General features: G+C 36.7%; 1 protein-coding gene across 9 annotated transcripts in view; it reads left to right on the top strand.

Annotated features, from left to right (window-relative positions):
• Positions 1–19,962, top strand: part of susd1 (sushi domain containing 1) — a 92,064-nt gene extending 72,102 nt beyond the window's left edge. For 7 of the 9 annotated variants that reach the window (XM_028804895.2, XM_028804897.2, XM_028804896.2 and 4 more), the window contains 7 exons: positions 965–1,068; positions 4,513–4,699; positions 10,773–10,866; positions 14,134–14,389; positions 15,704–15,743; positions 17,997–18,090; positions 19,233–19,962. In XM_028804895.2, the coding sequence (XP_028660728.2) occupies positions 965–1,068; positions 4,513–4,699; positions 10,773–10,866; positions 14,134–14,389; positions 15,704–15,743; positions 17,997–18,090; positions 19,233–19,263 (806 nt within the window). In that variant the 3' untranslated portion in view covers positions 19,264–19,962. Of the gene's footprint in view, positions 1–964; positions 1,069–4,512; positions 4,700–5,040; positions 5,110–7,483; positions 7,515–10,772; positions 10,867–14,133; positions 14,390–15,703; positions 15,744–17,996; positions 18,091–19,232 lie in introns of those variants that run through there. The other 2 variants (XR_003716705.2, XM_051930203.1) reach the window with 2 other exon arrangements.
• Positions 19,963–20,996: the final 1,034 nt, after the last annotated feature.

Raw genomic sequence — 20,996 nt, 5'->3', positions numbered from 1 at the left:
TTCGACTTAAGATTTTTGTCATTTGTTTTGGTTTTGATGTTAAATGTTTGTTTGATTTCCCCATTAATAACTATGCCTTTTGTAGACCACAATTTCATCTGCTGCAGTCTTTTTTTCTTTGTTAATAAAATGTATACATGCTTTAAATATATCCAGGATGTGAATTACTTTCATCAGATTGAGCAGCTCCAGATTAGCTAAGCAAACATTCAGAAACAGGTAAATGTGCAGTCAACTTTTATCCAGCAATCTTTTGGACAAATCAGTCAGTCAGTCATTTTCCAACCCACTATATCCTAACACAGGGTCACAGGGGTCTGCTAGAGAGAAATCACTTGACTAAATTAGTTCAAGATAGGAAATAGGATATTGTCTCTATGGAAGAGAACAAAGATCAGGTCGGGAATTTAGCAAAGGAGCAGGGTAAGTCATAGCCTACAACAGGCATAATTTGTAATTGAGGAAATCAAACTAACTACTAACATCTAACCCAAAACAACTGACAAAAATCTTAAGTTGAAAGCCACAAGCAGAAGCCAAAACCAAAACTAACAAAACAAAATCCTTGACCTCAACGTCTTCTGTTTTCTTAGAATATCTAAAGACTTTGATACAAAGCATCAAAGTGGACCACCAGCTTATATAGGCAGGCAACAGTAACATAATTGCCACATGCAATAACCATAACAACTGTAAATGATATGGTTGTTACTGTGCAAAAATAACACAAAATGGTAGCGATGAATAAAACATAAAAATGACTGTCGCCAAACCAAGGATATAAAATAAAATAAATAGCAAAAAAATAAAATATCAATACACCAAATAGATGCACAAAACAAATGGAAAAAATAAATAAGGATCAGAACAGAGCATCACTAAGTTTTTCTTGTGTACATGCTGTAAAATCTGACTGCCACATTACTGGAATTTGTGACTGCCTTTTTTGTTTTTTCATTGTCAGGAATCAAAGAAGCTTCCCCTGTCATCAGTGACCTTGTTATTTTTGATGAAAAATGCATAAAATGGAATGCACAGCGAGACAGAAGAGCAAATGAGACATACAAAGTATGAGAAGTCTGCCTTTTACCTTCGGCCCACAAACAAAGAGAGGGGCCTATTCTGGTTACTGTCAAGCCAGTCTCTCCTCCTGCCCACAACCCAACCATTTGCTCATCTGGCATCCTGCCCAAATGACAGCCTTGGTTTAAATAGACTTTTTTATCTTTGCTTATTTTCTTTTTTCCCAGCTTGAATGTCCCTTTCAATTTGTTATATAGGAATTAAATTTGTTATATCGGGATGTTACAGTGGTTTGAGCTTTTGCCTAAGTGGTTAGAACACTTGCCTCATATTGCTTCTCCAACACCCTGTGAATTCCAGCCTAGTCGCTCTGTGAATTATGCATGCTCTCCCCATTTTCTTTACCTGCTTAGGTTTAATCCCACTCTTTAAAGCTATGTGTTTATTTCACATGACAAACTGCACTTGCTCTGGTTTGGGTGCACGTGTGTATGAGTGTGGGCTGGAATGCTATACAGGCCTATTTCCTGACTTGCATCCACTGTTTGTTAGGAAAGACTCCAGCCTCTGTGACTCTGTATTAAAATAATTGGAATAGCCACATAACCTCTGACCCAGACCAAAAGTTGCTTGAGTGTAACACTCATGTGTAGGAGGTTGGGTAACCTGATGGGCTGTACCCTATGCTACCAGGCTGCCAAATCTTGCTGCCCATATCTTGGCATACATTTAGTATATCGTACCCTGAGCATCTGCAGGGCACTTTTTCCTTTAGCGTAGCGACAAGGAGGGTAAAGTTTTAAGTTCATTTCCTGGCCACCTTTTGGCTCTTTTAATACTGTACTGAGCTGAAAGCAGAAAAGACTGTCTCCAGGTGGTTTTTGCTTTCCTTTTGATATGTTCTGATACCACAGATGCTTCTAGCTAAGAGTGAGATACAATCAGGCCTGGATGGCATCTGTTGCAATAGGAAATAAAGAAACAGGAAAGCTTTCTTTTGTGATATGTGATTCTATAATTATTTAATAGCAATAAAAATTGCACTAGATTAAGGTTTCCCAGAAAAAAGGAATGATGTGCCACTGCCAGTTATTGTGTATTTCAGAAAAGAGACACTGTGGTCATATTCAGGAAAGACTGGAATGTATGAGTGAGCTGAAACTGAACTTCTAATACATAAAGTAACATTTCGTTTAAATTATTTTTTTATTATCAACTGTTTAATAAAATAAAAAACACATGAATACCTCAGGCTTAATAAAACTTTCATGTGACTTTCCGTGACTCTGGAGATTCTGAAAGGTTTGGGGAAGGATACTGAATATCAGTAAATGTTTGCTTAAAAACAGGCAAGAGGACTCCAACCAGCAGCCCTCCTCTCTAACTACTGTGCCACCATAAGTACAAAATATAATATTGTAGAGCTATTATAAAATAATGAGAAAGAAGGAAGGAGGCAAGTAAGATCCAGTTTAGGACTCCACAAATCCCTCGTCACAGCATTGAAAAATATTCAGGGATCATTAAAGGCAGTGGCAACAAAAAAGTATGGAAGTACTTATGATTGTGTAGCTCAGCAGCGTGGGCATGGTCATGAGTTGATTTGACTTCCATTTAGACATCCATTTTCCAAATGCAATATATTGTGCTTTTTTGCATACTGATTATGGACAAAGGCACTATATCAAATAAAGAGATTTCTTTAATTTTCTTGAATGAAATTTGTAAATGATGGTATACAGTGTAATTGGAGTACTTAAAAAATAGTGACAAACCAAATATAATTTTTACATATAAAGGTAGAAAAGGAGGTTGCCCATGGCTTTTCATTGCTAATATTTTGTTTGAAATTTTTCCTTGTTTCTCTGTGTTTCTTCTTGTGTGCTTTGTGACAGTGCTTAATGTAAAAAGTGCTGTGTGATTAATTAAACAGTCGGTTAATTAAATGAATAAGAAAATTTGTTAGTTGTTTGATTATATTATTAAAACAATCAAGAAAGTCATAAAATGCAAACATGACTTACATAGCACTTTCTAACTAAATGTAAGGCCCAAGGCAAAAATGTCAGAAAGGAGTAGAAAATTAATAGTTTTCCAGTTTAGTAAATATATTAAACCTAGCTAGTATATGAAGTAGTCAGGTGCTTTTTATATAGTGACTCTCTTTTACAAATAGCCATCCAAAGCAATCACATGCATCACTGTGTAACAAAGGGATAAAGCAGTGCAGTAAAAACAAGGCAGAGGTTGCTAAATTGGATAAAAGAAGTTGTAGTTACAAGTAGAGACCACGTTGCAGATTAATAATAAGGAACCAGGTTCATGAATGGTAGGTCAAAGTGATGGACATTAAAGTTCCAAGTTTGTCTCTTAAAGGATTTTCTCCAAGGGCTACTTCTGTGTAAGTTGTCACAGAATGGCCTTCTCACAGCAGTTCAAAAATATGTGCACATTTAGTTTGCCACTGCCTTAAATGATTATTTACACACTTGCACATTTGGAGCACTTTATTCACACATTTGAAGAACTTAAATTGATTTGCTCAGGGTCATCTTGTCAGTATTTAACTATACAGGAAAGCTTAATCTAATTCTCGAATCTGCTTAATCCAGGTTAGAGGACTGGAACCTATACCAAGAACACTGGGTGCCAAGCTGGAAACAGCCCTGGGCAGGGTGACATTTTATTGCAGGGCCCACTACCACACATTCTTGCACAGGACCAATTTGGAATCACCTATTACCCTAATCTGTATGTATATAAGGATGTGAAAAGAAAACCAATTACCTGGGGTAAAACCCACACAGACATGGAGAGAGCATACAGACTCCACTCAGAAAATGTCTAGGCACAAGATTCAAACTGAGGGCACTGGATTGGTGAAGTGGAAGCACTACATAGTGTACCACCATGTTGTCCAAACAGAAAAACCCTTTAATTTGTAATTTCGTACTTTAAGCAGTAGGGGGTTGAATGGTTTTCTTACTTCATGAATTTAGAGGCATTGCAGGATGCAGTGGTGAAAATCTAATCAGGTTAAATTAAGTGCAAAAAAAATATGGATATAAATGCTGCTTGTGTGTTGGAGTAAGTTAATTCTGAAAATGTATTCATTAATTAATTTATTTTCTAAACTTATTGTCTGGGAGCATCAGCCTGGTCATTTGTCTGTTGCAGAAGACTCCAATATACCTACCTTTGCTTACACAGAACTCATTTGGAGTCACCAATCAATCTAATATTGTGTGCTCGTGGGGACACAGGATGTGGGAGAAAGCCCATGGGGATAAAGAAGGAACATGCAAACTGCTCTGCCACCATGTCTCCCTCAATTTTCATTCATATAATATTTCTTAGAAGAAAAAAATGTTTACAGTAAAAAATTCTGTTCTGATGTCTTAGTTTAAATGTGTTTTTCTAGGTGTGAAGTTGATTAAACTGCAAATCTTAACTTCCACTTGAAATTCTAATTCATATGTTTTGTTTCAGCTCCATTTGAAAGGACTCCGTGTTTACCAAGAGGGATTCTTGGAAGAAATAGTGACTAATTTCACTTCATCTGAAGACTCACCAGAGCTCTGCTTGAACCTTCATCCAGGAACTAACTATTCCCTTCACATCACTGCCTTGTCCACAGGGATTTCCACACAGGCATTCCTAAGTACAGAGATAGGAGGTACTTTGCTGCTTATTATTAGGATTCCCCTCTTTTATTTAACTGTTGTCCAGCTCTTAGATGCTTGGAGTTGTTGTGAGGACCCAGAAAATAAATAGTGTTCCAGGTGAATTTTTAAGAGTGCAAGCAGGCCTGGTAGATGGAAGACACAAAGGACTAGCAAAATCATAGTCAAATACAGGCCCAAGAGCCAAAAAGGCTAACCAAACTGATTGTCAAAGGCAAAAAATTAAACAAAAATCAAAGTAAATAATAACCTATCATAAAAGTGCTAACACTAGCTTGTTTTCTTTGCCCCAAACTAGTCTAACTCTTCAATGAGTTTCTTTTTTCTTTTTCAGAATTTGATCTGACATTAGGATAACAAGTTTCTCTGTGCCTCCATCTTATATAGGCAGTGTGGCGACAAGGTGTGTCATTTGGCTTCTGTGGCATGTAACTGGCAACAGGCATAGCAACTATAAGCAAGATAGGTGCAGTTATCAAATACTCCACAAAATGATGGTGTCATGGAAAACCAATCATTCTAAAAATGGCTTTGAGGTGACGTCATTGTCAGAAATAAAAATATTAAAAAAAGATCAAACAATGAGATGTACTCTTCTGAGATGTCATAATCAGGTTTTATCACATGAACAATGTAGAAGATTGCCAGCTTAGCTTGAGAAGCTGACAATTAGATTTTATTTATTTGTAATAACTGTTCTGTATTTGTTGTTTTTCAAGTTCTTTGATGTAATTGGTCATTGAAGAGCTCTATGACAATGCCCACCATTCAGAAAAATTAATTCCATCAAGACAGTTTGAGTCATTGTCTGCTAACTGTTCAATTAATTTTAATCAGTGGCTAGCTAAAAAAAGTAGCAAAATCTCCAGTCTCCCATTTACTTCCTGTACCCTTTGGAGATTTCTTAGTACATGTGCTGTACAAGTAGTTGGCCCGAATTTCAGTGTCACTCCAGTAGAAAGGGCTGCATACATCTGTTGAATGCTTGTAATAGGTTTTTGTAAAACAACATGTAAAAATTCTAGATCCATGAGAAAGAATTCTAGCTGTCCCTGGATGTTGAAGAATGGCTACTGGTCTGAAAAACAAAATTGAAAATAGCACCAGGAAATAAAAGGGACGAGTAAAAAGGATACTGAAATGGCAGACAGAAGATTGTAAAGGTAGTACCAAAACTGAAATGCAAAACAAACTTCAGAGTCTGTAGGGCATTGGCAAAAGCCCAAAACCAATAAAAGTGACATGGAATAAAGAGCCAACTAGTAAGAAGTCCTTTTGAAATTTTAAAAACTGTTAGTGGGGTGCAGCCATTTTAAATCAGACAACTGTTAACAATGTGGCCGGACTCATTAACATTAAAATAACATTGTGGTAAATAACATATAATATTTCAAAATAATAAAAATGGCCCAGAGTATCACAACACCAATATTTTTTATACGTATTGTTTTCATGTAGCTTAATTCATGACACTTTTTTATACAATAATAATCCTTGTTATCTACACAGCGCATGGGTTATCTTTTGGCTGTAAGTACTGACAGAGTAAGAAATATTTTACTGAATTTCTAATTTCCTGTACATACAATAAAATTGTGGAGATGATATAAATCATTAGTTACTCTGGCATTTTAATATGTTTTTAAGATTCACTTTTTTTTTGGTAGAGTCAAACTTCTGTGGATGAAACATCATAATGAGCCCTTCTAATTTAATCTAGTAGGCCTGTTTATAGCTTCATCATCTTACTGAAAGTACTTGGTTGCCATTTCTGCCTTGAAATGGCTGCTTAGGGACCCCTCATTGGCATAATTGCCTGCCCTATCCAGGAGTTGTGCTCAGCACAGTAATTTTCCGATAATCCCAAGTTTGTAATAACGTTAGATGATTACACGTTTTGTTTAAAAGCCTTGCATGAGCCAGCCTGCCAGGTTTCAATTCCCAAATATCCACAAACATGTTGTTTTTTTTTCCTATTTTGCAAGCCAGCATCTCTTTTGCTTTGTGTATTGTCAGGGTGGAGCATTTACAGTGAGCTGGAATTTAAAGTTGCAAAAGAGATCAGTTTCCAGGTCCACTGGTGCTTTCTATTATTTATTAATTTTATTGAGGTCCAGACTACATATTAAATTCATTGTCATACAGTTAGGAAATGATAAAGGTATAGTGGTCCAGTGGGTAGCACTGCTGTCTCACTGCTTCAGGGCCCTGTATTTAAATTACATTAAATTTCACCTCCAAGCTGGTGTGGTGTGAGTGATTATAGTTTTGTATATATGAAATTGCCCAGCAGTAGACTGGCACCCTGTTCTAGGTTTTTCCTGCACTTTGCCCAATGCTGTTAGAATGGGTCCCAGCTTGTGGCAATGCTGCTATTGGACCTAAGGTTCAGAAAAAACATTGAATAAATTTCCTGGTCAGTCTTTCAAGTTCTGTGAAGAAACAAGCCTTGTTTACTGTACATTTGGCCATAAAATTCCAAAGAAATATAACAAAAACTGCTGCCCTAAATTTTAGTACATACCTAGTATGAGACAGAACTGATGTCACAATGGCAGGATGTCAATGCATTTAATTTGAATTTTTCCATTGATTCACCTGAAAAAGCTTTTAATATAAAAATAAAAAAACGCACATTTTACCAGCTCTTATAAATTAGGCCTAATTACAAGTCAAAATGCTAAAAATAAGTGATTGTATAAGCATCTATCTGTTTGCTACCCGTTCATGTCTTTTTTAAACCTGACTCTTGTATTACACATTTGGGTGTATGGCAGAAACCAACCCTGGATGTAGCACCGGTCCATTGTAGGGCACACGTCCAGGCGGAATATACAATACAAATATACAATACAATACAGAATATACAAGCTTGACAGTCTAGATAGTAAATGGATCCAGTAGGTAAGTTTATTAAAAACACCAATTAGTGGAAAAGTGTTATAAAATAACAAGTAGCCAAAGAGTATTAAGACTGGGTTAGGGAAAGGTAAAAATCATGATGAAGAAATCATATATAGAATTAATTGCAGATGGCTGTTGAGAGCGGTTTTTGTAGTGCAGATGCTTGCAGGAAGAACTATGTAATGTTTGAAAATAATGCATGATAGAATCAGCAACCATTTTAACTGATAGGGAATAAGAGTGATAGTGTAATTTTGTGTAAGTCAAACCTTGGTTGGTTGAATTTTAAAAATTCGCTTAACATTTTTGCATGGGTTTAAAAGTTGGCTACAGTAGTTGAAGCAGGTTATGAAACAGAGGACCAGAATTGCAGCAAGTATCATTATTAGATATTTACAGAGTTGTGCAACATTGTGGAGATCAGAAAATGAGTTTGTAATGAGTGAGGTTACATGGTGCTCACACCCATGTGCAAAAATCAAACATGATATAGATGTTAGGAATGTTTTGGAGGATTTGACCAAGAAAATATGTCAAAAGACATATTTCATATCATGGGAGTAGTAGTAGTGCTGTGTTAAACTTACTAGTGCTGTAGATGTACATCACAATGAAAATTCAGACTAAGAAGGAGAGCATATTATGGTTGAATGTGTTAAGCAATTTAGAGATTTCTGAGATCTACATGTTACTGTCATATTTTAGCACCTCATAGGCAATATTATTGTATTAAGAGAAATATTTTTTGATTTTTGTTGGAATACATTTTGCATCTTATAAGCAAAACATGTTTGGCCTGAGGTGAGTGGCTATTTAAATGTGTATGAATGTGCCCTATGATAAACTGGTGCCACATCCAGGGCGGGTTCATGCCTTGCACCTCATGGTGCTGGGAATAAGGAAGGAAAACATTTGTGGACTCTCTGTGGCAACAACATGAAGGTATGCATGCACAATGCGTAAATATGATGTCACCAGTTATTGCTGGTGGCCATCACTGGAATCTTAGATATAAAAAGATCTTTTTACTGAAGAAATGCGAATGAAAGTTCTTAAAAATCATGTAGTGTTTCTGGTTATGAATTTTTTTTTCTCTTGTATCACCTCTTGGTCTGTGTTTAAAACTGTGACAAATTAAGCACCCATCACACTTAGTGACTTTTCCAGCAAAATTTAGCCATAACCATCAATTACATAATCTTAGAAAATTGTGGCCAGTAGCAATGCGCACCTGTGATTGCAATTGTGTATAGCAACATCCACATTAACTCGGTTATAGCATTCTATGACTAACCACAGCAATGTCACAAGTCATAGGGATGAGCTCTGTGTATGAAAGCTGACAACCAACAAGGTCTCAGCTGAAAGTACAATGCATACAGTGTCTACAGACAGAGAGAAGCCCAATCAAATCTACAAGAAGAAGAGGAACACAGAAGAACAATGACAGACTCAACCAGTGAAGGCAAATTGATGTTGTGGACTGCAGAAACATAGATGAAGCTCATAGAATGTAGGGGCCACAACAAATGTCTGTCTGACATCTTCTCTTTGTTTTACCAGTGCAGAGAAAGGAAAAGATGCTCCATGTTCATTATGTGCAAAATGTGTTGATACTATCATGGAAGAACAGGAATTTTGAATCTTTCCTGAGAACTCATTCTCTGTGATTCATAATCATGTGCTCTGGCATCCCAAAGCTACTGCAGTCATCAAGTTTGACATGCTGTTAGAAGTCGTGGAATTGAAGGTGGCCTTTGGACTATCATACAAATGCTCCACACTCTGCTTCCCAAAAACAAAAAAAAAAACAAAACTAATACAGTATATTAAGAATGGACCTCATTATTTTGTAATGGAACATCTTTCGTAACCCCACAGATACAAAAGGTTTTCAAATCAAGTAAAATTTTTATTTGTTACATACAAATTATACAACTCCCAGACTGTTTCTTTCAAGCGAATATAAAAGACAATAACACTAATACATGATGTTATAAATATGAATACAAACATGTGCAATAGAATGCATTATCATAGAATTATAATATATGTGATAAATAACAACTAAATAATTTAATGGAGTTAATGATAGGATATCATGTAGTTTTAGATACTTTCCACATTCAAGATAATATTAAAATGCAGACAGACAGTGGGAAAACATTCCTCCTCAGTCTCCATTTTCCTGGCCACAGCACTGAGAAGAGGCCATAGTTTGGATGGTCAGTATCACTGATAATTTTTTTGCCCTGATCTGACATCAGTTAGTGTAGATGTCCTGGAAGTTAGTGAATGCACAACCCATGATATGTATAGCTGACTGCACCACTCTCTGCATAGCCCTGTGGTCCTACTGCATAACTTGAAAGAAGTGCATTTGCAGAACTGGTGCAGCATTTATCCCACAATCATCCAAGAACCAAATGATTACACATACTGAAGTTTGTCCTTTATTTTTCAGTATCATTAGTGTTGTCATCCCAACGTTGATTTTGGGGGTTTCCATGAAGTGAACTGGATGCAATAGCAAGTCTTGTATGAGTTGGGCCTTCTGCTTGCATAGTGTACATTCCCCTGTTAGTCTGTCTCTGTGTTCCTAAGTATGGTGTCTCTGTGTGTATGTATATATATATATATATATATATATATATATATATATATATATATATATATATATATAGTAGAGTTTGTGTGTGTGTGTGTGTATTTACTGTGAATATGAATATTTTATGTAAAACCTCTCTTTGTGCAAACGCTAATGTTAATTGGCATAATGAAATGCTTAATTAGTCATAAAGGCAATTTTAAAAAATCAATAAACACACTCATATGTTTTGTTCTTTTCTCATGGATCTGCCTCTGGCTTTTTGCTCCGTCAGTATGCTGATCCCTTTTTTTATGTGACTGTTTGTCGGAAGGCCTTAGGCAGGAGAATGTCACTACTATATATTCCTGATGCACCTCAAAGGAAGGACTATTGCTATTCCTCTGCCAGTCCTCCATGTAGATTTCAACAAGGCCACTGCCCTCTTGTTGCACCTTGTCTGTTCTCCTTTAAACAGTTGTGGTTACTTCCTTATTAGTTGGCCCAGAAACTACCTTACTCCTTATCATATGCCCTTTTGCCACCATTTTATAATTTCTCTCTTTCACTTCCAGATCCTGGAGTGCCAGAAATTGTTTTCCCAATAGCAGAAGATCCATTGCCTAGCTTCACTTTCCGAAAAATGGCTGATATAAATGGACCTATAAGGTGTTATTTTAATCTTATTAGAATACGTACACTTAACGGTTACAGTAACATGTCAAAAAGAGCCCACATAGTGGCATGCTACCTGCAGTACCTGGTGCAAATTGCTTTTTATTTGACAATTTTTTTAAGCAAATAATTATCAATGATAATATAATATAGCTCAACAATTGTCTTCCTCATTGAAAAGGAAGGTACAAATTTGAGAGCAGTAACTTATTGGATTTTAGTAGAAATTTATTTCAAAAATATAAAAATGGACATTAATATACAAGCTACTTATGAAACAAACATATTTACTGGATTTAATGATCCATAATAAATCTACTACACAGCAGTATAGAGATGTTGTGAAAATTACATTTTGGGCTTCACACATCCCATGAAGTCCAGTACTTCTGATTATTAAAGGTTATATTTTGAACAATCACATTTGGGAAAAGTCAGGACTATTAGGTAATGGCCGATTTTAACTAGTAATCCTTGATGATTATAGTGCCTTTAAAATGGTGACATTTTGCATGTTGATCACATGCAGGTAGTAACAGTATCATTGTCATTTGCAGAGAGTACATTGAAGAAAGAATTTTTCTGTACTCTGTATATGTAACAGTAAATATCAAAATTCAACTTGAGCTCTAAAGCTGTAGGTCTTGAGAACACAGAAAAAACATTATTAACTGTAATGTTTATAAGTATCCATCTATCCATCCATTATCCAACCTACTATATCCTAACTTCAGGGTTGCGGGGGTCTGCTGGAGCCAATCCCAGCCAACACAGGGCACAAGGCAGGAAGCAGACCCCGGGCAGAGAGCCAGCCCACCGCAGATGATTGATTATAAGTATTTAACTCACAAAATACCAATGACTGAATTTTGTATTAATCATGCTGCAGAGAACTATATGATTTTATAATTCTATATGATTTTATCTGCATTTAGGTAGGAAATGAATTATGTTTATACACAGAATATGAGACTGATTTAATTTTTCTATGTGAAAGTGCTAACCTCTTGATATTAACAGAACACCCTGTGATATTATAATTCAATGTGATCTTTCTTTACTCTTGTTTAATATTATAAGAAAACAAGTTACTTATGAATTAATAAATAAGAATTATTAATCTAATCAAACAAATATAATCTAATGAAGATATTAAAATTAAAAGAATGTAATCTCTTTATAACTAATGCAATGAACTTTAAGAAAACTGCTTAAAATGGGTTTGTACTAAGACGGGCACATTCTTTAGATAATGTAGGTGCCTGGTACTGCTGTTTGTTTTTCTGTACTCCTATGTCATAAATTTAAGATGTCCCCTAATCTATGGACGACCTCAAATTGAACTCTTATGTTTTTTTCTGTTCTCTCTGTAGCTAAATGAACAAGCTAGGTGATAAAAGGGGGAACTGTTGTTTTTTCTTTGCAGTCTGCCCGCATTCTCCAACAGGGCAGTCTCACAGTTTTTTTTTACTCACCAAGAATAAAGAACAAAAGAATAAAGAAATTGTTCTTTATTAAAAATTGGTTTTAGGCTCCCGTTGTTGATTTCGACTTCAGCGCTCACAGTCTCCTGTTTCAAAAACTTTTGTACCCAAACAGCTCCTTAATCCGTTTGGGACAAGCTTGGTTATGCTTCCTGTATTGCAATAGGTATGAACCCATTCAAAATGAGATACCATTCCATGACTGGGCACCCATACTCATAATGGAACAGTTTAATAATCAACTAAACTTGTCCATCTTTCAGACGTATAGGAAACTCTACACAGGCTCTGCCAACGATACTGACGACGCTTGTAATCAAACATCGCTCCTTGAGTGGTGATGCAGCAGCACTAAGCATCACAACACTGTGCTACACAATTAAGGGATGTAATTGTGAACTGTAGTTTTTAAAACAAAAACAATTTCACCTTGTCCTTTGCTTAATCCAAATGAAGCAATTTTTAACAGTTACTGGAATTACCAGTCTCAGCCTGGGATGTAAAGATGTAAGTGATTTTCAAATCTACTCAGTCTGGACTAATGGAGAGCCAAAGGGTAGTTAAAAATTATAAATTAATTCAATATCAATTAAATAATCAGTTATTCTTGATTTGTTTTGCATAGCATCACATACAGTGCCATTTAACTTTAAGGTACTCCATAAAGAAAGTACTGTTTATTATGTCATAGATAATGCGTAGCACCTAAACATTTTACAGCGTGAACTTTAATGTGCACTCTTTAGCTGTCCCAAGCCTAAAGCAGAATTCAAGTAGCTAAAGCAGAAGCAGCAACATCGGCTTTACTTTAAAAGCAATGAAACAGGGGGACACCAAGAGTTCAAAGAAAAACTCAAAAGAATCAACCTAACTCTCCACTTGGCCTTTCTATACATATGGACCTTCACTTTCACATGGTCCAATTTCCCATATCTATAATATGCTATTACCTTCCAACCCTCCTATAAAATCTCCACTCTGTCTCCACCTTTAGCTTTCACTTCCTCATGCCAGTATAGTCCTAGTCCAGCTCTACCTCCCAACTCTACAAGTTCATTGACCATATGGCCAGAAGAGGTTTTTAAGCCATGGCCTTTCACCTCTTCTATAGACACCTCTGCAACTACTTGGAGTTGTATGAGGAGAGCTCCCTCTAATGGCCTGGGGTATTCATGCATTCATCCAGTACAATAAAGTTGTAAGAATGGGAGCCACATGAGCTGTCTTCCTCAATACACCTGGCAAACTATGGTGTAACAAGTCAAGGCTACATACTACTCTGTAGCATACTTGGGCAACTCCACACAAAGTAAAAGGAGATCCCATACTTGAATTGGGATCCTAAATTCCCCAATTAAAATTCAACAGGTCTCCGTGTTGGTCACACAAGTTATTGCTGCATGTGTTCCTTAATAAATCTTCATTTTTTAATAGTGCTTTGTATTGCAAGCACTGTCACAAATTGTTTTATATAGATTCATATGTATATATGTACATTTTATATTATCCTTCAGTTGCCATTTCCCACTTATCTATTGCAGAGTTGTGATAACTTAGAGGACAATCCATTTGTAATAGTTACCTGACTGAGTCTCCATGTGTTGAATGACATTAGACAAAAGCATTAGTAATAAAATTTGCACTTTTAGAATTCTGTTGTTTAAACTGTGTTTTTGCTGGCTGAGGGTCTATTAAAATTATAGGATAAATATTTAAGAGTGTTTTTCTGTGAGGAGTTAGTTGCATTTCCCTTGCAAACATAATGTTTTTGTTTCAGTCTATACCAGGTAATTGTTGCATCTCAGGACAGATCTTTGGACTTTGACTGTGGCTCCCATAATATACCAAATTTCTACAGCCAAGATGAGAATGAGCAGATCTATTTGGCAGCAGAATTCCATGCTGAGGATTTATCTGAAGAAGTGGTATTTCTGATTGGCGATAGACGCTTCTTTGGGGAATACTACAATGCTCCTTTAGATAAGAGCAGAGCTTACGTCATTATCCTGCGGGTCATTAGCGAATGGAAGCAGGTAGGCAGCAAATCATTCTTCATTTCATTTACGATGACAAACAACAAATCTGAATGAGTTTTAGAGTAAAGGATTTATCAGTGAAACCAATTGACCACTTTATTACTGTGTTATTAATTCATAATCCACAAAGATATGGGCATTTTTTTAAAGTTACAACTCCTTGTATGTTAAATGCCATAAATAGTCATGGACACTATTCAGTTATTTTAGGAGATGCTATCTTTTAGCATATGTATATAATCTTATAATCTGAAAGTGTTTCTGATTTCCTCCTAAAGCTGTGTGTCTTAGGTTGATTGTTTATTCTAAATTTGTACCATATGAGTGAGTTTACATGTAACATGCAAGGTTGCTACCGAACTTTCACCCTACCTGTGTGGATAGCGCTTTGAGTACTGAGAAAAGCGCTATATAAATGTAATGAATTATTATTATTATTATTACCCTGCCTCTTAACTGGAATAAGTGTTTTAAAAATGTTGGAAAATGTGATGTCATGGACACCAAGCATTGGCCGGGATGGTTCAAGGTTCCTTACCAGGTCAGGAGGCCATTACAATGGAGGGACAAAGAGAAGCAACCTGCATGAGCTATTTGCTCCCCGACACAATAGATGGCAGCCTCCCTGGGCTACAATGCCCACATGAATACCCACAGGGCAGACGTGGAATTGAAGTCCCGTGGGACAGCCCTGTCAGAAACAGAGAGAGCTACAAGGGAAGGCTGCCCCTACTTCAAGGGGCTTCATTCTGACCTGAAAATACTTCCATCAGGCAGTGCTCTGGCACAAGAATTACTCCTGGGATCAATATAAAAGGGGATGCCTCACCTATCTCTAGGAGTCAGTGTCAGGAGTAAGGGAACAATACTCAACAAGCAGGAGTGAAAGAAGATGGCTAAAAACATCAAGGTTCTGTTATTGTGCACTGGACTGGCTTGAAGTTCATGGAACTATGTCTGTGGTACTTGTGTTTGGGGCTCGGTGGCACCCCCTAGTGATCATAATGGTTGGGATTGTTAAACTGGATAGATGTGTGTGAGTGTGCCCTGTGATCTCATAGTTTCTGCCTTCTGGCTGCTGTGTCAGTTCAGAAAATTAATAAAATGATTAAAATAAAAAGAATGGATTTTTTGTTTACTTTGAGCATTTAAAAATACTGCTTTCTGTTTTTTGTTATGAATAGACAGGTCCAGATAGAAGGGATGGTAAAAGTCTTCATCTGTTTGGTCAAAAATGAAATATCAAACATTAAATTTAAATCATTCAAAATAAGAAGGGCCAGTATATTAACAGTTCTTATTTATTTGTAGGTGCAAAAACAGTCCTGTGTCTTTTGGGTGCAGACTAAAGGTAAGGCCTGTTGAAACATAGCAATCTGTACAATAAATACAATCAAGCAAGTAACACACAGGGGATCTTGTGTATCTTTCTATTTTGATGAAAGCGGAGAGTACAGTAAATGACACAGAGCTCTTACTGGTCAGCACCCATGAACCTTCAAAGAATTTAACAAAATTATCTTTAAGTAAACAGACAAAACCTGGTCAGTCTCTTTGTTTTCCTAGTGTCTGTGGGTACGTCTGCCTCAGGAATGTTTAGCAAAATAAACACTAAGAAAACAGACTCAGCAGAACATCCAGTGTCCTCATCACACCCCAGCATGAGAGCCATTTAGATCTTGAACAGAGTGTCTGAGTCATTGGGTTAGGAATATGTTGGGCTCGTATACAAACACATACACACTTTGAAACTTCAGAGTTTCTGCAATTTTTCTCACCAGGAGATGGAAGACAAAACAGATGAGGCTGAAAAAGCCTTAACTACTTGTAAGTAACTCATTGGAATCCCTGACTACTTCCACTAATTGAATATGTTACCAAGAGGTAGGGAGTCATGGTCAGGCATAAAGATCTGAATACCAGGAGAGTAAAGGCACTGTTTATAGTTAATCTGAAAAATTACTAGTCAAATAATTGTGACCAAAAACAAAAATGAAAGTTCCAAGATATACAGAGAGAAAACAAACTCACTATGAAGTGGTGTGTATCTTTAAAAAAGTAATCTCAAAACTAAGACACCACACATCTTGTAATGCCATTTTAAATAAGTCCACCACAGTGGCATCACAAGTAACAAACTGGTTGAATGACTCACAGAAATACCTTTTTTAATAAAAAAGATGTCTATACTATGGCAATTATTCAACAAAATGATGGTGACCATGATAAAATCAAAATATTCAAAATGGCAGCATGATAATATCTTTGTAGCAATGATAAAAAAATAAATAATATGAATAAAAATAAATCACGCATGTCAAAACTAAACAAATGAATTTAAAATGACAAAAAAAAAAACAAAATCATGACAAGGAATCCATATGTTTAAGAATGAACAGAACTGTAAAGCAATTACTTGCCTCTGTAATTTAACATATTGTTAAGATGTTTATAGCAAAGTAAAGTTGGTCATCATAGTCAAAATTTCCAGCTTTTCATGATAAACTCAATGCAATTTCTTTATATTGAAAAAATGTCTGTTTGGAGTATGTGAAAATTTGTTGTGCCTGGCTCTGCTCGCCCGTGTCTGGGTTGCTTGGGAGTGCCCTGAGGTCCTGTGCTCAGTTTACTTTGGCTCAGGTGTGCCCCTTCATCTTTACAGCTCTTTACAGAGTGTGCCCATATTGATATTTTGGAGAAATCTACATCATTATCACGAATCACATCGATTAGTTACCCACAATTTGATTTAGGAATTTTCCCATTTAATAAAATTCAAAATTAATGAATATTCATTTGCATTTCTCCTTTTGGTGTTGAATATTGGATATTGATGTTTGTCATTGCTTTTGATGGCTGCACTAAATGACGCTCTGTTGAAAGACATTCATTTTGTGTGATTTCTCATGGTATTATTTATCTGACATTTAATCATCATTAGTGCTGGTTGCTTAATATACTGTATTGTGAATGCTGTTTCTCTCCCATGCTCTCTCACACAAGGTCTGCTGGAGGCCTGGTGTTCAAGGTTGGTTCCTACCGTATGGTTGGTGCTGCTGGTTTATGTTTGGGCTCGCTTTATGTTAAACTGGATTGAAATGGTTTAGTAATAAGCACTGAGCATGTCTTGGAGAGAGATTATGCATTTAATGTTTAGCTTTCTGGACAGGTAAACACTGTGAGTGAGTAGGTTTACTCCTCTTTGATTGAGAACTTCTTCAAAAAAATTAAAGGTGATCAGATTGTCCATTACCTCAACGATGTTTGGAGCTTTGCTGTTAGTCCACTCTCAGATCAATATGTCTGGAGATTATTGCCCAGCACTGGCACACATATTCATGTCTAGTTTCTTCCCTTAGTGGAAACAATAAAAACAATAAAACAGAAACTCACACACACAATTTCATTGTGTACAACTCATTTACTGGCAAGAAAAAAAGAGCTCCTGGGTGGCTTCCAGCAATTAGCAAGAGCTTATTTTTAATCTGCAACCTTTTCCAGTCTCATTTCTGCATGCCCCTAGGTCTTAGCCTATGCCATGTAATGATTTTCTGTGCCGCCAGTAATCATCTTCACTATTCCATATGCCTTCTCTCCTTCTTAGGTCCGTCATACACCACACAGCACATCACCATCTTGGCTGTCGGCTCTGGGGTGCTTGTTGCATTCTTTGTGTTCCTCGGCAATTCCTTTGTGTGGTATGTATTGTCTGTTTTTTTTTTTTTTCCAGCATACAACTTTAACCCTTTATGTTCAGAATATGGAAACTAGTTCCTTGCAAAGTGAGTCACATAAAAAACAAGCAACTTTCTTAATGATTTTAATGAAGTACAGATCTGATGATGTTTTAGGTCATATTTATGCAGAAATATAGAAAATTCTAAAGGGTTCACAAACTTTCAAGCACAACTGTATATATGAGGATACAGTATTAAGGACTAGAGATTGGTTTGTGAGATACTCACAATTAAAAGTGCTAGATCAAATACATGGATTGCACAGAGAGTGCATTCAGATATGAAGAGACTCAATGTTCAGATCTTTCAGGGTTAGCTTTAGGTATTTGGCTGTTCCTCATATTAATATTCAGCTGTTGTATTGGTAGAGGGGGCTTTTAAAGTGCAGCACATATCTTTTCTGACCTCTGACACTAGTACAGTAGCTTACTGAATGCCAAGGATGTTTCTCAATCCTTGCAATCCAAGAATCAGGTGTCGAGGAATAGATGTAAATGGTTGAGGGGCGATGGACCTGAGACCCACTCAGTGGCTCTAATTAGCTACACAGAGCAGCATGGAAGACCACAATTCCACAGACCTGATTTTTAACCGTGAACCCATCACTTGTTACCTGTAGTTTGGAGATTTCTTTCTGTGGGTTTAACTTGAATACCTCTGTTTCCTTCCACATCGTAAATGCATGCAGGTCAGGCTGACTTGTGACACTACATTAATAATAATTCATTACATTTATATAGCGCTTTTCTCAGTACTCAAAGTGCTATCCACACAGGGAGGAACCGGGAAGCAAACCCACAATCTTCCACAGTCTCCTTACTGCAAAGCAGCAGCACTACCACTGAGCCACCTGTGAGGACATTGGCCTGTAGTAGGTGTGCGCCTTTGCAATTTGCTGACTGATTTTCCAGGATTCATTCTTGTCCCTCATTTTTGTCTAGATAGGCTTCAGCTATGTCATGACTCTGTGACTTCAAAAATGCATGGATGAATAAATCAATTAAAGTCTCTCATTTATAGTGCTGTCCTGTTCAGGAGGTCTATTGGTACAATTGGGTATGTGAGCCAGAAGGTGATAATGAATTTTTGACTCTTGATTGCAGGTATTGTGGTAAGAAGTATCCTTGTGGCTGATGGAAATCATCACTGACCATCTCTCATGCTGCTGCCCTGGGGTTACATTACGACATGAAGTGGAATCAGATCTATGCACATACTGTGCTTTCATTTTTCACCCTTTGACTAACATTCCTCAGAGAAGTGTCACTAATGATTGACAGCCACCAGTAATCTTCATGTTTTCCAGTAATTCCAGCTGCAGGTCTTCTACCAGGGGTGGTAATAATGGACATGTACAGTAAGATGATCACCCACTCTCCTCTTGTGTGTCTTATCAGAGCTTTAGTTTGACTCACTGCAGCTCCCCACAATGTGCACAAAATCAGACATGCAGATAACACTCCGGTATAGCACAAGTCTGTGTGATTACCCCCCACATTGTGCGAAACCATATGAGAGGCCTGATGATTAGTGCTAAATTAGTATTAGTAAGGAACAATGGGTTCCATTGCCACTGTAATTATTATTATTAAATATAATTTATTCATTTCCTTTTATTATTACTTCTGCAAAATTATATGTTAAAATCTGCACAGAAATCACAATTACTGTCTGGGAGCGTAGTGTCAGTGGGTATCATAGCCTCTTTATGCTACATTTTTTTAAGGTATCATTTACTATATCTTTTAAACTGAAATCATTATCTTGCACTGTAACTTGTACATTTAACTTTGGGTCTGGGTATCTTACATATTAATAAATTTTACAGATAATTTTACCCTGTGTATAGTCAATCCTGTGGATCTTGAGGAACCAAGAGGAGTGCAATGGGTATGAAAGCTGTAAGGCCTTTCTATCTAGCAGCAGTGCTGAAGTCTGACTTTGATAATTGGGCCTTAAAAAGCCCAATAAGTTCATCCCTTGGGGTCCCCATAACAAATTTCCATTACCAGTAGGTGATAATGAATTGTTTTACAGGCATTGTGGCAAGAAGTATCTTTGTGGCTGATGGAGATTATCACTAACAATTTCTCATGCTGCTTGCTCAATTATTTTTTCACCAAATCTAAAGGCAGGTAGTAAGCTGCTGTCAAAAAAATAAGACAGCATTGTGGGAACAGGAGTGGGTAGTCAGTGCGTGACAAAATCAAATACAAAGGGCCTGGAAACTTCTCAACCCATAGGTTAGAAAACACAAAAGAAATAATGAGATAAACAGAAGTAAATGAATGAGTCATTAGAAACCTTTGGTAATTGCTTATTAGTTACTGCAAGCCAGTGGTAACAGGAAGGGTCAAAAAGACAAAAACACAGAGCATGACTTACTAGAAAGAGCCCACATAGGCAGTGTGGCATCGCTGTACCACCTGCAGACACGCCTGTGAAGAAAAGAAGAATTTGAAAAACCACAAGTATGAGAGCCTGTTACCCACAGCAAGTCCTTCCTTACTTCATGTTCATTTTGTAAGGTGTTCACAAAATCATAACTAAAGCTAACAATAATGCTCATTTTGTTTATCTCGTACACAGCAAGGCAAGGAAGACTTATTGCAGTGAACACTGACATTGGGGCCTGACACTGTTATGGTAGCCTGTGTTTCATTATTTTTTTCCTTGGCTTAATAAATGTTTTTGCTATTTTTTATTTTGGTTTTTGAACACAGCGAATTCACTTTCACAGCTGTTTTCAACTTACATTGTGTCAAGTCAGATTTATTATCATTTTTATAACTATGTCTTAAAAATTCTGTGATGCCATGTTGTTTTCAAATGGTTGCTGCCACTTTTTGACTTTGTTAACATGTTGT

The sequence above is a fragment of the Erpetoichthys calabaricus genome, chromosome 7 (genome assembly GCF_900747795.2).
Source record: "Erpetoichthys calabaricus chromosome 7, fErpCal1.3, whole genome shotgun sequence".
NCBI classification, from domain to species: domain Eukaryota; kingdom Metazoa; phylum Chordata; class Cladistia; order Polypteriformes; family Polypteridae; genus Erpetoichthys; species Erpetoichthys calabaricus.
This window is presented reverse-complemented; position numbering and strand designations above follow the sequence as displayed.